Source organism: Anomaloglossus baeobatrachus, chromosome 8 (genome assembly GCF_048569485.1).
Source record: "Anomaloglossus baeobatrachus isolate aAnoBae1 chromosome 8, aAnoBae1.hap1, whole genome shotgun sequence".
NCBI lineage: Eukaryota > Metazoa > Chordata > Amphibia > Anura > Aromobatidae > Anomaloglossus > Anomaloglossus baeobatrachus.
The window spans coordinates 208,910,395-208,927,499 of NC_134360.1; the positions used below are offsets into that span (position 1 = coordinate 208,910,395).

The 17,105-nt window shown below is 53.6% G+C and overlaps 1 protein-coding gene across 1 annotated transcript in view; it reads right to left on the minus strand.

Annotated features, from left to right (window-relative positions):
• Window positions 1-17,105, minus strand: part of DHCR24 (24-dehydrocholesterol reductase) — a 58,989-nt gene that overhangs the window by 23,561 nt on the left and 18,323 nt on the right. Inside the window, exons 5-7 of the mRNA XM_075320130.1 lie at window positions 7,850-7,968; window positions 6,730-6,993; window positions 6,510-6,653 (exon numbers count right to left, since the gene is read on the minus strand). Coding sequence (XP_075176245.1) covers window positions 6,510-6,653; window positions 6,730-6,993; window positions 7,850-7,968 — 527 coding nt within the window. The remainder of the gene's footprint in view (window positions 1-6,509; window positions 6,654-6,729; window positions 6,994-7,849; window positions 7,969-17,105) is intronic.

Genomic DNA, 17,105 nt, shown 5'->3' on the forward strand with positions numbered 1-17,105 from the left:
CCATTATCAGAGCACCAGGATAAGAAGATCCTCCAAGACCTGTGATAGATCTTGGCGGACGTTGGTTTCCTGGCCTGTCTCATGGTGGCAGTGACATCTTGAGATAACCCTGAGGACGCTAGGAGCCAGGACTCAATGGCCACACAGTCAGGTTGAGGGCCACAGAATTCAGATGGAAAAACGGCCCTTGTGACAGCAAGTCTGGGCGGTCTGGGAGCGCCCACGGTTGACCCACCATGAGATGCCACAGATCCGGGTACCACGACCGCCTCGGCCAATCTGGAGCGACGAGAATGGCGCGACGACAGTCGGACCTGATTTTGCGCAGCACTCTGGGCAGCATCGCCAGAGGAGGAAATACATAAGGCAGTCGAAACTGCGACCAATCCTGAACTAATGCGTCCGCCGCCAGAGCTCTGTGATCTTGAAACCGGGCCATGAATGCCGGGACTTTGTTGTTGTGCCGTGACGCCATGAGAACGACGTCCGGCGTTCCCCAGCGGCGACAGATCTCTCGAAACACGTCTGGGTGAAGAGACCATTCCCCCGCGTCCATGCCCTGACGACTGAGAAAATCTGCTTCCCAGTTTTCTACGCCCGGGATGTGAACTGCGGAGATGGTGGAAACTGTGGCTTCCACCCACTGCAGAATCCGTCGGACTTCCTGGAAGGCTTGACGACTGCGAGTGCCGCCTTGGTGGTTGATGTATGCGACGGCAGTGGCGTTGTTCGACTGGATACGGATCTGCCTGCCCTCCAGCCACCGATGAAAAGCCAATAGGGCTAGATACACTGCCCTTATCTCCAGAATATTGATCTGAAGGGATGACTCTATCGGAGTCCAGGTTCCCTGAGCCCTGTGGTGGAGAAAAACCGCCCCCCACCCTGACAGGCTCGCGTCAGTGGTGACCACAGCCCAGGTTGGGGGTAGGAAGGATTTTCCCTGCGACAGAGAGTTGGGAAGGAGCCACCACTGAAGTGACGTCTTGGTTGCAAGGGAAAGAGAGACGTTCCTGTCGAGGGAAGTCGACCTCCTGTCCCATTTGCGGAGAATGTCCCACTGGAGTGGCCGCAGATGGAATTGCGCGAAGGGCACTGCCTCCATCGCTGCCACCATCTTCCCCAGGAAGTGCATGAGGCGCCTCAAGGGGTGTGACTGACCCCGAAGAAGAGATTGCACCCCTGCCTGCAGAGAAAGCTGTTTGTCCAGCGGTAGCATGACTACCGCTGACTGAGTATGAAACTCCATCCCGAGGTAAGTCAGTGATTGGGTCGGTGTCAACTTGGATTTTGGGAAGTTGATGATCCACCCGAACTGCTGGAGCGTCGCCAGAGCGACGGTAAGGCTGTTCCGCGCGGGGGGCGGAGAGGTTCTGAAGAAACGAGTCGGGGGACAAGAGCTGAACTCTATCCTGTAACCGTGAGACAGAATGTCTCTCACCCATCGGTCTTGAACATGTGGCCACCAGGCGTCGCAAAAGCGGGAGAGCCTGCCACCGACCGAGGATGCGGTTCGGGGATGCCGAGAGTCATGAGGAGGCCGCCTTGGAAGCAGTGCCTCCGGCGGGTTTTTGGGGGCGTGACTTAGCCCGCCACGCATAGGAGTTCCTCTGGCCTTTCTCCGGCCTGCTGGACGAAGAGGATTGGGGCTTGGCGGAGGGACGAAAGGACCGAAACTTCGATTGTATTTTCCGTTGCTGAGGTCTCTTCGGTTTGGACTGGGGTAAGGAGGAGTCCTTTCCCTTGGATTCCTTAATAATCTCATCCAATCGTTCGCCAAACAATCGGTCGCCAGAAAACGGCAAACCGGTTAAGAACCTCTTGGAAGCAGAGTCTGCCTTCCATTCGCGCAGCCACATGGCCCTGCGGACTGCCACAGAATTAGCGGATGCCACCGCTGTACGGCTAGCAGAGTCTAGAACTGCGTTCATGGCGTAGGAAGAAAAAGCTGACGCCTGAGAAGTCAAAGACGCAACCTGCGGAGCAGAATTACGTGTGACCGCATTAATCTCAGCCAGACAAGCTGAGATAGCTTGGAGTGCCCACACGGCTGCAAAAGCCGGGGCAAAAGACGCGCCCGTGGCTTCATAGATGGATTTCTCCAGGAGCTCCATCTGCCTGTCAGTGGCATCTTTTAGCGATGAGCCATCTGCAACCGATACCACAGATCTAGCCGCCAATCTAGAGACTGGAGGATCCACCTTGGGACATTGAGCCCAACCCTTAACTACGTCAGAGGGGAAGGGGTAACGTGTGTCAGTAAGGCGCTTAGTAAAGCGCTTGTCCGGAACCGCTCTGGGCTTCTGGACAGCATCTCTGAAGTTAGAGTGATCGAAAAACGCACTCCGTGTACGTTTAGGGAACCGAAACTGGTGTTTCTCCTGCTGAGAAGTCGACTCCTCTACAGGTGGCGGCGGGGGAGATAGATCTAACACCTGGTTGATGGACGAGATAAGGTCATTTACTATGGCGTCCCCTTCAGGTGTATCAAGATTGAGAGCAACGTCAGGGTCAGAGCCCTGAGCTGCGATGTCCGCCTCGTCCTCCAGAGAGTCTCTCAGCAAAAACGGCAAGCTCTGTCCCTGCCGCCTGGACCGGGGGAGCAGGGGGGTCTACCTGAGCCGAGGGTCCCACTAGTGACCGAGGCTCCGGCTGAGCAAGCATAACAGGGGTCGAGCATTGCTCACAGTGAGGGTAGGTGGAACCCGCAGGTAACATAGCCGCACAAGAGGTACAGGTCGCAAAATAACCCTGTGCCTTGGCACCCTTGCTCCTTGTGGACGACATGCTGTTGTCTCCTAGGAGAGTGATCACTGAGGGTATTTGGGAAAAGGTATATAGCCCGACCGAACAGAAATATATATATATATATAGTATCTATTCCGGCACCCTAAGGGTACCAGCACCGGGTGACCGGTGTGGCTTACCGACCGCTAAAAAGCGGAGTGTGTGTCCTCCAGATTCCCTGCCTTAGGTCTCCCAGAGTTGCAGAGCTCTTTCCAGGTAATCCTCCACCGGCAGAATGCCAAAAAAATGGCTGCCGGAGCTCTCTGGGGAGGAGTGGAGCCGTGGGCGGCGCTAGAAAAGTGCGGGAATCTGGGGTCCCCACAGTGATCAGTGAGGGGGGAGGAAACATACAGGATGCTCCGGTCCTCACATCCGACGTCAGGTCGGCAGTCCCGCCCTTACCCCTGACAGACAGGCCCGGGGGCGGGAGTTTTGCTACTAGGCCGCAATGAAGCCGGGGACTAAATTTAAGACCGCGGCCGACAAGCAGGCGCGGTCGGCGCGGAAGACCGCCGGTCTTCACAAATCAGCAGCTGCTGCAGCGTCCGGGGTGAAGGCGCTCCATGCACAGCCCCCATGGGGACACAGAGTACCTTAGAGATGCAGGGCCCGGTCCCTGAGGATGAATAGACTCCTGTCCGGCAGATTCCCACAGGGGCTGCGGAGGGAGCACGGTCCCATAAATGGATGACCGGTCAGGATCCCACTTCTCCCAGAGCCGCTAAGGGATGGTGAAGGAAAACGGCATGAGGCTCCGGCCTTTGTACCCGCAATGGGTACCTCAACCTTAACAGCACCGCCGACGTAGTGGGGTGAGAAGGGAACATGCCGGGGGCCCCGTGGGGGCCCACTTTTCTTCCAACCGATATAACTAATATGAGAATGCATGAGTGGCTGTGTGCCTCCTTCCACACAAAGCATAAAACTGAGGAGCCCGTGATGCACGGGAGGGTGTATAGGCAGAGGGGAGGGGTTACACTTTTAAAGTGTAATACTTTGTGTGGCCTCCGGAGGCAGAAGCTATACACCCAATTGTCTGGGTCTCCCAATGGAGCGACAAAGAAACAGGTTTTTATTCCTGGACAACCCCTTTAATGCATCACTCCAATGTTTTTTGGGGTTTTTTTGAGTGCTGCTTCAAATCTAAGTCCCCTGCCGCCTGTCTTAGGCCTCTTTCACACGTCCGTGTCTCCGGTACGTGTTTGGTCAGTTTCCTCACGTACCGGAGACACGGGCACACGTAGACATTGTTTTTTTAATGGACTTGGATACACGTATGTATTTACGCACGGAACGTCTGTCCGTGCCGTACATAAGTGTGTTCCTCACGGCAACATGTCTGTTTTCTCTCCGGCATCACGAGTGTCACAAGGAGTGCAAACGGGTCACACGTAACGCAAACGGACCACACGGATGTGTTCCGTGTGACACGCACCGGAGAAAACACATGTATCTGTGAGAAACAAAAACCCCAAACTTTACTCACCTTCTCCAGCCCTGCTGTCTCTGCCGCTGCGGTCACTTGCTTCCGACCGCCGCTCATATATATATATACATATATACTCATTGCATATTCACTTCACTGCGGCCGGAAGCAGCAGCAGCAGGTAGTCGGCAGGACCGGAGACCGAAGATCAGCACCACAGACAGCGAAGCCAGGGACAGGTGAGTAAAAAGTTTCATTCTCCGTGTGTTATCACGGATAACACACAGAACACACGTGTGCCATAAACACGGCTCACGGAGGGCAAAACGCACCTTTGACATGTCTGTGAAAAATGTGCGTGGTTTTTCACGGACGTGTGAAAGAGGCCTTATACTCACCTTCCAGGGTCGTCATCTTCTATCAGCGCCGCTCCCGTCGATCTCCTGTGATTTGTGACCTGCCGGTTTCTCCAGTTTTTTTTATGGAGCGCGTCGGAGATCACAACTCAATGTAAGTCTATGAGAGCCTCATTTTGGCTCTCATAGACTTGTATTGAGAGCTTGTGACGTAACTTCTGACTTCCAGCCAGTCAGAAATTACGGGCACAAAATAGCACCACGGGACCAGAGCAGTGTCGTTAAAAAGTGAAGATGTCGGAAGGGGAGTATAATACAGAGGGCTTATATTTAAAGTGCCACTCCAGAGATGGAAAAAAAAAAAAAAACAAACAAAAAACTGGAGTGGTGCTTTAAATCAATAAATTGTTGTATTTTTCTACTCCTCACAAGCGCCTGTACACTAGTAGGAAACTAAAGATTTCAGGTACGAGCGGACGGAGGAAGAAGGAGATATATACCAAGAGCGCTGTTCTTTAGTATTCCTTTTAGGCATTGCATTGGTTTTCTTGAAATGCATCACAACGGCCATCATCCAGATGTCCACGCTATATCTCCGCCATGGGCAGCACTGATGGCTTTTGTTGGAACAATTGTAAAGTTGAGCAAAAAGATTTCCACGACCCTGGTCAAATATCCACATCACAGACGCAAATTATAATGTCGCAGGGGGCTTTGTAATCGTGAGAGGCGCAAAACATGGCGGCATTTGAGTGCCAACTACAAAAGTTTGCAATGTCCTGGTCAGACTGCCACAGAGTACCAACATGGATGCCCGACCAGGGTACTGAAAATGTTTCTGAGCAGTTGATATTCATGGTGCACTTTATTTGGAGGAATGCTCCGGGTGCATATGACCAATGTATCCATTGACACTCATTTCTTGACCTGTGGGAGTGGTGTATACTGATAGATTTGTTTTCCAGCTGTTTAGAATAGCTTTGCTTGCTATATTATTCCATACAGTGACATCCAGGAAAATAAAAACTCTTTTTTTATGGAAACCTAAGCATATGTGCACACAACCAGCACCCGCTGCGCCCTGGACGTGGCAGATCCTGTCATGTGGGGCAGCAAATCTCCTTTGCAGGAGACCACAGCTGTCTGTGACCACAATCTAGGCTTGGGCAGTTGTGGTCTTTCGCTGTGTTCTCCCTGTGGAGAACGCTTACGTTTCTGCAGCAAAAAATTGACATGCTGTGGCTCGGGAAGCTGCACCGCAGGTCAGTTTTTGCTGCAGGAAAAACAAGCACAGTGGGCACGAGATTTCTAGAAATCCCATCCACTGTGCTTTTACTGTACAACGCAGCATTTTGGACACAGCGAAAACTCTGCATCCAAAATGCTGTGAAACCTGATTGTGGGCACATGCCCTAAGGGAGACAATGTACCACTATATTGCTGTACATTGACAAATATTGGAGAAAGTCATTGAGGTATAATTTGGGAACCCCTAGAGACATATACCCCTGGTGCACACTGCAAACACAGTGTGAACTGACCCTAAGGGTATGTGCCCACGATCAGGACTCACTGCGGGGCCGCAAGTCTCCTCCGCAGGAGACCGCAGCGGCCTGTGCCCACAATCAGGGTTCACTGCGCTGCGGTCTCTCTACGGAGGACGTATGCAAATCTGCAGCAAAGAATTGACATGCTGCGGTCTGGAAAGATGCACTGCAGATCAGTGTTTGCTGTGGAAAAACAAGCACAGTGGGCACGGGATTTCTAGAAATCCTCTCCACTATGCTTGTACTGTAGAATGCAGTGTTTTGGAAGTAGCTGAAGCATGTTGGGTCCAAAACGCTGCAAACACTGATTGTGGGAGTGCACCCCATGACTAGTCCTTTTTCGTGTCGGATAACCATAGCATGCTCTATATAGTGGCTATATTAGACACTTACCTGCAGTTCCCAGAAGATACTCCTTGTGTGTCTGTGGTAGTAGTGGCGTAGGGGGATGTACTCCGTCCCACTTTGGTTATTCTTCAAATAGGATTCCACATGACGGAAAAACCAAGGTTTCCAATAATTTCCAATTCTATTTACCTAAAATGCATCAAAGTATTAATATAAAGACTAAGAGGAGCAAAAGATAGAAGCACCAAACGACAGAGTGACGTACCTGGTCTGGCTGAGCCTCATCGGTCAGGACTCCGGTCATTATCACGGCCTCATCAGCGGAGTAGACCAAACCCTCTACAAAATAGTTCTCTTTTTTTGTGGATTCTCTTGAAAACCTCTCGCAGATCTTCTCTAGGCCTCTCACCGGGGTGTAGTGCAGCTTCACGTACTTCTTCACAGGGACTATCTTGATTTCTGCGGCAACCAAGAATCCCAGGGTTCCACACGACCAGGGGACGGCATAGAAGAGGTCAGAATTCTCTGTCTGCAGAGAGAATATAGAACATAGCTAATATAAATCACGGAGAAGTAACGACCTGGCGACTACTCGCTGGCCTCATTAGCATATCATAAAGGATCTTTAGAAATACTTTTTCTAAAGATCTCTTTATCTATGCTACTGTAGACTGGCACTACTAGGCAGAGATTAAAAATATGTATCCAGAACCGCTCTTGGATCTGAGTGCATACAGGACCTGAGAGGTTCGCTTTTAGGTGTTGTTCACAGCTTTAGAGATTATCACCTAAATAGGTAATAATTTGCTGATCACTGGGGTCTGAAGACTAGAACTCTACCAATTCCAAGAATGTGGGGCTCTGCAGAGCCCAATCTAAAGGCAGCAGTGGCCGGACACTTGCACCCCCACTCCATACACTCTCTATAGGACTGCTGGAAAAAGGTCGAGCACCGTAATCGCTACCCATACTCCAATAAAGAATGAATAGAATGGCGGAGGACATGTCCAGCAACTGATGCATTCATATGGGGCTCTGCAAAGCCCTGTTCTTTTGGGATCGGCGGAGGAGGTCTCCAATGAATCAGCAAGTTATCATCTATTCTATGGATAGGTGATAACTTCAAAAGATGGGAATAACCCTTTAAAGGGCTGGATGACTGCTTTTTTCAACAGCTAACCTAAACCCCCTACTCTTTCTATACTTTGGCTGTGATGGAGAAGGGGGCTGGTCTAGCTCCGTGTTGAGCACAGATTAGGATGATAGAGGCATCTGGCCTAATACTACTATATTAGTGAGCTATATAAAATAATATTTAAAATGTATTAGTCTAATGTTTTGTTTTGCTCCATTACCCCTTTAAATAAACATGAATGAGGTCTTACCGGTGAACAGCGCACAAGACTCCCATCAGCAAGGACAAGTTCATAAGCCAAGCAGATATGCTGGAAGAGCCCGAAATTATGAGATGACGATTCAATTCCTGTTCCCATAATCAGACCCCCTATACCGGAAAACAGAGGTTTATAGTGTTACCCGCCATTGTCTGATACAACCGTTCATTGAGTGGACACCATACTATTATCCTTGTAATGAGGCGCTCGCAGGAAAAAAAGGCAAAGCCTACAGTTTCACAACTGCTCAGTCATCATGATGAGATCGCCTGCTTTCCAATTCGGTCAATTTCAGTGATACATATAAAGCAACTTTTATTTTTAATGCCAAACTCCTAAATTCTCAAAATGTATACATATATAATATATACAGTATATACACAAACTGCTCAAAAAAATAAAGGGAACACTAAAATACCATTCTGTTAAACAACAGAATGGTATTTTAGTGTTCCCTTTATTTTTTTTGAGCAGTATATATGCGTGTGCGCATATATATATATATATATATATATATATATTTATATTATATACACATATATACATATATACACACACACACACACACATATACATACACATATACATATACACACACATATACACACATATATATATATATATATATATATATATATATATATATATATTAGTGTGTGTGTGTATATGTATGTATATATGTGTAATTATATATATATATACTAGAAGGTGGCCCGATTCTACGCATCGGGTATTCTAGAATTTACGTATTGTGTAGTTCATGTATGATTTTTGTTATGTTATATATATATATATATATATAGAGATGTTGTTGTGTGTAGTTACCAAGTGTTTGTGTAGGGGCTGTACATGTTCTGGGTGTTGTCTGGGTGTGACGGGGGGTGAGAGCGGTGTTGTATGTGTGTTGCGTGTGTTGCGTTGTTTGTGGAGCGCTGTGTGTCTGTAGCGTTGTGTGTGTGTTGCGCGGTTTGTGTGTGTGTGGTGTGTTTTGGGGGGGAGGTATGTTTTGTGCAATGTGTGTGTTGTGCGGTATGTGCGTATATTTGTGTGTGCCGCGGTGTTTGTGTGTTGGGTGTTGTGTGTGTGCAGCGTTGTCTGTGTGTGTGGGTGTCTATGTAGGGCAGTTGTTTGTGGTTCCCAGTGTGTGTGTGTGTGGTGTGTGGTGTGTTGTGCAGTGCGCGCGCGTGTGTGTGTGTCTGTGTGTGTGTGTGTTGGGGGGAGGTGCGCACTCCCAAACGTGCTCCATCCCCCATGCAGCGCACTCCCCATCGTGCTCCATCCCCCATGCAGCGCACTCCCCATCGTGCTCCATCCCCTATGCTGCGCACCCCCCATCGTGCTCCATCTCCCATGCTGCGCACTCCCAAACGTGCTCCATCCGCCATGCTGCGCACTCCCAAACGTGCTCCATCCGCCATGCTGCGCACTCCCAAACGTGCTCCATCCGCCATACTCCGCACTCCCCATCGTGCTCCATCCCCGATGCTGCGCACCCCCCCATCATGCTCCATCCCCCATGCTGCACCAGCATCAGCCTCTCTGCCCCCAGCATCAGCTTCTCTGCCCCCAGCATCAGCCTCTCTCCTCCCAGCATCAGCCTCTCTCCTCCCAGCTTCAGCCTCTCTCCTCCCAGCTTCAGCCTCTCTCATCCTAGCATCAGCCTCTCTCCTCCCAGCATCAGCCTCTCCTCTCTGTCCCCAGCATCAGCCTCTCTCCTCCCAGCCTTCCCCAGCATCAGCCTCTCTCCTCCCAGCCTCCCTCCTCCCACCCTCCCCCAGCATCAGCCTCCCTCTCCCAGCCTCCCCCAGCATCAGCCTCCCCCAGCATCAGCCTCTCTTCTCTCAGCCTACCTCTCCCAGCCTCCCTCCTCCCAGCCTCCCTCAGCATCAGCCTCCCTCTCCCAGCCTCCCCAAGCATCAGCCTCCACCAGCATCAGCCTCTCTCCTTCCAGCCTCCCCCAGCATCAGCCTCCGCCAGCATCAGCCTCTCTCCTTCCAGCCTCCTCCAGCATCAGCCTCCCTCTCCCAGCCTTCCCCAGGATCAGCCTCTCTCCTCCCAGCCTCCGTCCTCCCAGCCTTCCCCAGCATCAGCTTTCCCCTCCCAGCCTCCCTCAGCATCAGCCTTCCCCAGCATCAGCCTCTCTCCTCCCAGCCTCAGCCTCTCTCCTTCCAGCCTCCCCCAGCATCAGCCTCTCTCCTTCCAGCCTCCCTCAGCATCAGCCTCCCGTTCCCAGCCTTCCCCAGGATCAGCCTCTCCTCCCAGCCTCCTTCCTCCCAGCCTCCCCCTCCCAGCCTCCCTCAGCATCAGCCTTCCCCTCCCAGTCTCCCCCAGCATCAGCCTCCCCAAGCATCAGCCTCCACCAGCATCAGCCTCTCTCCTTCCAGCCTCCCCCAGCATCAGCCTCCACCAGCATCAGCCTCCCTCGTCCCAGCCTCCCCCAGCATCAGCCTCCCCCTCCCAGCCTCCCCCAGCATCAGCCTCTCTCCTCCCAGCATCAGCCTCTCTCATCCCAGCATCAGCCTCTCTCCTCTCAGCATCAGCCTCTCTGTCCCCAGCATCAGCCTCTCTCCTCCCAGCCTTCCCCAGCATCAGCCTCTCTCCTCCCAGCCTCCCCCAGCATCAGCCTCCCCCCTCCCAGCCTCCCCCAGCATCAGCCTCCCCCAGCATCAGCCTCTCTTCTTCCAGCCTCCCCCAGCATCAGCCTCTCTCCTTCCAGCCTCCCCCAGCATCAGCCTCCCTCTCCCAGCCTTCCCCAGGATCAGCCTCTCTCCTCCCAGCCTCCGTCCTCCCAGCCTTCCCCAGCATCAGCTTTCCCCTCCCAGCCTCCCTCTGTGTGTGTGGGTGTCTATGTAGGGCAGTTGTTTGTGGTTCCCAGTGTGTGTGTGTGTGGTGTGTGGTGTGTTGTGCAGTGCGCGCGCGTGTGTGTGTGTGTGTGTGTGTGTGTGTGTGTGTGTTGGGGGGAGGTGCGCACTCCCAAACGTGCTCCATCCCCCATGCAGCGCACTCCCCATCGTGCTCCATCCCCCATGCAGCGCACTCCCCATCGTGCTCCATCCCCTATGCTGCGCACCCCCCATCGTGCTCCATCTCCCATGCTGCGCACTCCCAAACGTGCTCCATCCGCCATGCTGCGCACTCCCAAACGTGCTCCATCCGCCATGCTGCGCACTCCCAAACGTGCTCCATCCGCCATACTCCGCACTCCCCATCGTGCTCCATCCCCGATGCTGCGCACCCCCCCATCATGCTCCATCCCCGATGCTGCGCACCCCCCCATCGTGCTCCATCCCCCATGCTGCACCAGCATCAGCCTCTCTGCCCCCAGCATCAGCTTCTCTGCCCCCAGCATCAGCCTCTCTCCTCCCAGCATCAGCCTCTCTCCTCCCAGCTTCAGCCTCTCTCCTCTCAGCTTCAGCCTCTCTCATCCTAGCATCAGCCTCTCTCCTCCCAGCATCAGCCTCTCCTCTCTGTCCCCAGCATCAGCCTCTCTCCTCCCAGCCTTCCCCAGCATCAGCCTCTCTCCTCCCAGCCTCCCTCCTCCCACCCTCCCCCAGCATCAGCCTCCCTCTCCCAGCCTCCCCCAGCATCAGCCTCCCCCAGCATCAGCCTCTCTTCTCTCAGCCTACCTCTCCCAGCCTCCCTCCTCCCAGCCTCCCTCAGCATCAGCCTCCCTCTCCCAGCCTCCCCAAGCATCAGCCTCCACCAGCATCAGCCTCTCTCCTTCCAGCCTCCCCCAGCATCAGCCTCCGCCAGCATCAGCCTCTCTCCTTCCAGCCTCCTCCAGCATCAGCCTCCCTCTCCCAGCCTTCCCCAGGATCAGCCTCTCTCCTCCCAGCCTCCGTCCTCCCAGCCTTCCCCAGCATCAGCTTTCCCCTCCCAGCCTCCCTCAGCATCAGCCTTCCCCAGCATCAGCCTCTCTCCTCCCAGCCTCAGCCTCTCTCCTTCCAGCCTCCCCCAGCATCAGCCTCTCTCCTTCCAGCCTCCCTCAGCATCAGCCTCCCGTTCCCAGCCTTCCCCAGGATCAGCCTCTCCTCCCAGCCTCCTTCCTCCCAGCCTCCCCCTCCCAGCCTCCCTCAGCATCAGCCTTCCCCTCCCAGTCTCCCCCAGCATCAGCCTCCCCAAGCATCAGCCTCCACCAGCATCAGCCTCTCTCCTTCCAGCCTCCCCCAGCATCAGCCTCCACCAGCATCAGCCTCCCTCGTCCCAGCCTCCCCCAGCATCAGCCTCCCCCTCCCAGCCTCCCCCAGCATCAGCCTCTCTCCTCCCAGCATCAGCCTCTCTCATCCCAGCATCAGCCTCTCTCCTCTCAGCATCAGCCTCTCTGTCCCCAGCATCAGCCTCTCTCCTCCCAGCCTTCCCCAGCATCAGCCTCTCTCCTCCCAGCCTCCCCCAGCATCAGCCTCCCCCCTCCCAGCCTCCCCCAGCATCAGCCTCCCCCAGCATCAGCCTCTCTTCTTCCAGCCTCCCCCAGCATCAGCCTCTCTCCTTCCAGCCTCCCCCAGCATCAGCCTCCCTCTCCCAGCCTTCCCCAGGATCAGCCTCTCTCCTCCCAGCCTCCGTCCTCCCAGCCTTCCCCAGCATCAGCTTTCCCCTCCCAGCCTCCCTCAGCATCAGCCTTCCCCAGCATCAGCCTCTCTCCTCCCAGCCTCAGCCTCTCTCCTTTCAGCCTCCCCCAGCATCAGCCTCTCTCCTTCCAGCCTCCCTCAGCATCAGCCTCCCCTTCCCAGCCTTCCCCAGGATCAGCCTCTCTCCTCCCAGCCTCCTTCCTCCCAGCCTCCCCCTCCCAGCCTCCTTCAGCATCAGCCTTCCCCTCCCAGTCTCCCCCAGCATCAGCCTCCCCAAGCATCAGCCTCCACCAGCATCAGCCTCTCTCCTTCCAGCCTCCCCCAGCATCAGCCTCCCCAAGCATCAGCCTCCACCAGCATCAGCCTCCCTCGTCCCAGCCTTCCCCATGATCAGCCTCTCTGCTCCCAGCCTCCTCCAGCACGCCGTGCTCCTCTGCCGACACTCACACACCCGATCGCATCCACTCACACACACCCGATCGCATCCACTCACACACACCCGATCGCATCCACTCACACACACCCGATCGCATCCACTCACACACACCCGATCGCATCCACTCACACACACCCGATCGCATCCACTCACACACACAGTAGTACAGTACTCACCTCCGTGACAGCCGTGTCAGTTCGGGGAATGCGCGGGGGGAGGGAGGGGCGGGGCCAGAGCTAGCGTGCATTGCGTGAGGGGGGCGGGGCGTGGCGGGGCCGAATTGCCAATGCCTGCAGGGTGCCGGGGCGAGAGGCCAATCTGTGGGGGGGGGCGGAGCCTGGGCGAGCGGCTGGCCAATCCGTGTGGAGGCGCAGCCTGGGCGAGCGGCCAATCCGTGTGGGGGGGCGGGGCCATGGCGAGCCCAGTGGCCAATCAGCTTTGTGTCACCGTAAGGACACAATTTTGGAGCATGACAGACAGACAGATAGACAGACAGACAGAATAAGGCAATTATATATATAGATATAATATATATATATATATATACATATATATATATGTGTGTATATGTATATGTGTGTGTATATATGTATATATGTGTATATAATATATATATATATATATATATATATATATATATGTATATAAAAATAAAATGTGTGTGTATATATATGTGTATATAATAGTATATATATACTGGTGTATGAGACGACTTTTTACCCCCTTAAAATAATGGCTACAGTGGGGGGTCGTCTTATACGCCGGATATACGGGGGGGGGGGGGGTGTGTGTGTGTATATATATATATATATATATATATATATATATATATATATATATGTACACTGCAGCGTCCAGGGGAGGTGGGGGCAGCAGCTCTGGAGCACAGGTGAACGCTGCAGCGGCAGCCTTTGATCTCCTGCACCCGCTCATATAATATGCACAGCCGCTGTCCATCTCCAATGGTGCTGAAATCGCACGCAGTGATGGGCTGGGGCAGCGGTGCATATTATATGAGCCTGCGTCCCAGTGTGATCGCACATGCCCCCCCCCTGTGTTAGATTTGGCCCCCAGGCTGCTGCTCATTCTAAAATAAAAAATCTTTACTTACCCCTGCAGCGTTTCTCCCCGTGTCCCTGCTTCCACTGTGATCAGGCAGGCAGAGAGCTCAGCCTGCTGTGCCGATCACATGACCGCACTGAGAACCAGGAAGTGGAAGAACAGAAGCACGGAGCCAGACAGGAGGGAGCTCAGCGCTGCAGGAGATAAGGAAAGAGGGTTTTATTTTACTATGGACAGCAGCCTAGGGGCCATATCTGACACAGGGGGACTTGTGCGATCTATATAGGGGCCATGGACAGCACTATGGGGGCCATATCTGACACAGGGGGACTTGTGCGATCTATATAGGGGCCATGGACAGCACTATGGGGGCCATATCTGACACAGGGGGACTTGTGCGATCTATAGGGACCATGGGCAGCACTATGGGGGAGATATCTAACACAGGGGGACTTGTGCGATCTATATAGGGGCCATGGGCAGCACTATGGGGGCGATATCTAACACAGGGGGACTTGTGCGATCTATATAGGGGCCATGGGCAGCACTATGGGGGCGATATCTAACACAGGGGGACTTGTGCGATCTATATAGGGGCCATGGGCAGCACTATGGGGGCGATATCTAACACAGGGGGACTTGTGCGATCTATATAGGGGCCATGGGCAGCACTATGGGGGCGATATCTAACACAGGGGGACTTGTGCGATCTATATAGGGGCCATGGGCAGCACTATGGGGGAGATATCTAACACAGGGGGACTTGTGCGATCTATAGGGACCATGGGCAGCACTATGGGGGAGATATCTAACACAGGGGGACTTGTGCGATCTATAGGGGCCATGGACAGCACTATGGGGGAGATATCTAACACAGGGGGACTTGTGCGATCTATATAGGGGCCATGGGCAGCACTATGGGGGCGATATCTAACACAGGGGGACTTGTGCGATCTATAGGGACCATGGGCAGCACCATGGGGGAGATATCTAACACAGGGGGACTTGTGCGATCTATATAGGGGCCATGGGCAGCACTATGGGGGCGATATCTAACACAGGGGGACTTGTGCGATCTATAGGGACCATGGGCAGCACTATGGGGGAGATATCTAACACAGGGGGACTTGTGCGATCTATAGGGGCCATGGACAGCACTATGGGGGAGATATCTAACACAGGGGGACTTGTGCGATCTATAGGGGCCATGGACAGCACTATGGGGGCCATATCTGACACAGGGGGACTTGTGCGATCTATAGGGACCATGGGCAGCACTATGGGGGAGATATCTAACACAGGGGGACTTGTGCGATCTATAGGGGCCATGGACAGCACTATGGGGGAGATATCTAACACAGGGGGACTTGTGCGATCTATAGGGGCCATGGACAGCACTATGGGGGCCATATCTGACACAGGGGGACTTGTGCGATCTATAGGGACCATGGGCAGCACTATGGGGGAGATATCTAACACAGGGGGACTTGTGCGATCTATATAGGGGCCATGGGCAGCACTATGGGGGCGATATCTAACACAGGGGGACTTGTGCGATCTATATAGGGGCCATGGGCAGCACTATGGGGGAGATATCTAACACAGGGGGACTTGTGCGATCTATATAGGGGCCATGGGCAGCACTATGGGGGAGATATCTAACACAGGGGGACTTGTGCGATCTATATAGGGGCCATGGGCAGCACTATGGGGGCGATATCTAACACAGGGGGACTTGTGCGATCTATAGGGACCATGGGCAGCACCATGGGGGAGATATCTAACACAGGGGGACTTGTGCGATCTATATAGGGGCCATGGGCAGCACTATGGGGGCGATATCTAACACAGGGGGACTTGTGCGATCTATAGGGACCATGGGCAGCACTATGGGGGCGATATATAACACAGGGGGACTTGTGCGATCTATATAGGAGCCATGGGCAGCACTATGGGGGCGATATCTAACACAGGGGGACTTGTGCGATCTATAGGGGCCATGGGCAGCACTATGGGGGCGATATCTAACACAGGGGGACTTGTGCGATCTATAGGGACCATGGGCAGCAGCATGGGGGCGTTATCTAACACGGGAACGTGTGCAATCCATAGGGGACCATAGGCAGCACAGGGGAACGTGTGCCATCACAAGGGGGCTATATTCAATATAAGGGGGCCATATCCAGATTAAGGGGGCTAATTTTAGGATGGGGGGCTATGAGGGACATATACCCTATATGATTTGTTAGAGGGACACTGGCATTATAAGATGGACCCCATTAACATTAAAAAAAAAAAATTCTCTTTTCCTTCACCAAATTTGGGGGTGCGTCTTATAATCAGGTGCGTCTTATAAAGCGAAAAATACGGTATATATCATACAGTAGGGGTCGGGAACCTATGGCTCGCGAGCCAGATATGGCTCTTTTGATGGCCGTATCTGGCTCGCAGACAGGGCTCCTACCTGTCTATGGGCAAATGCCGGGGCCCTGGAGAGCCGGGGGGGCCCACTCGGCCTCGTCAGTTCTCCTGTCCCTTGGCCGGGGCCCACTCGCCTTTATAGTTCTGCTGCCCCCGGCCGAGTTCCGGGGACCGCAGTCCTCGGCAGCAATCTGCGGTGCCGTCACTTTAAGGCGCGCAGACATCCTGTTTTGAATTTCATCTGTGGGCGGAGCTACCGCCTTCTCAGTCCCACAGATGAAGGAGGCGAGCTTCTGTCCGGCGCTGTGTGGGCCCCCTCTCCACCGTGACCTAATCGGGTAAATGCCCTCCCCGCCTCCCCATTATGGGCCCCGGTGAGCTGCTTCTAACCCCCCAGATGTATGCCCTGCCAATCCCCCCCCCCCCCGCCGATGCCACGGGTGCTGTACCCACCGAGCCGCGGGTGCAGGCCCCACAGAGCAGCAGAGTTGTGTGTATTTGTCTGTATGTAGCAGAGTTGTATGTGTTTGTCTGTATGTAGCAGAGTTGTATGTGTTTGTCTGTATGTAGCAGAGTTGTGTGTGTTTGTCTGTATGTAGCAGAGTTGTATGTGTTTGTCTGTATGTAGCAGAGTTGTATGTGTTTGTCTGTATGTAGCAGAGTTGTATGTGTTTGTCTGTATGTAGCAGAGTTGTATGTGTTTGTCTGTATGTAGCAGAGTTGTGTGTGTTTGTCTGTATGTAGCAGAGTTGTATGTGTTTGT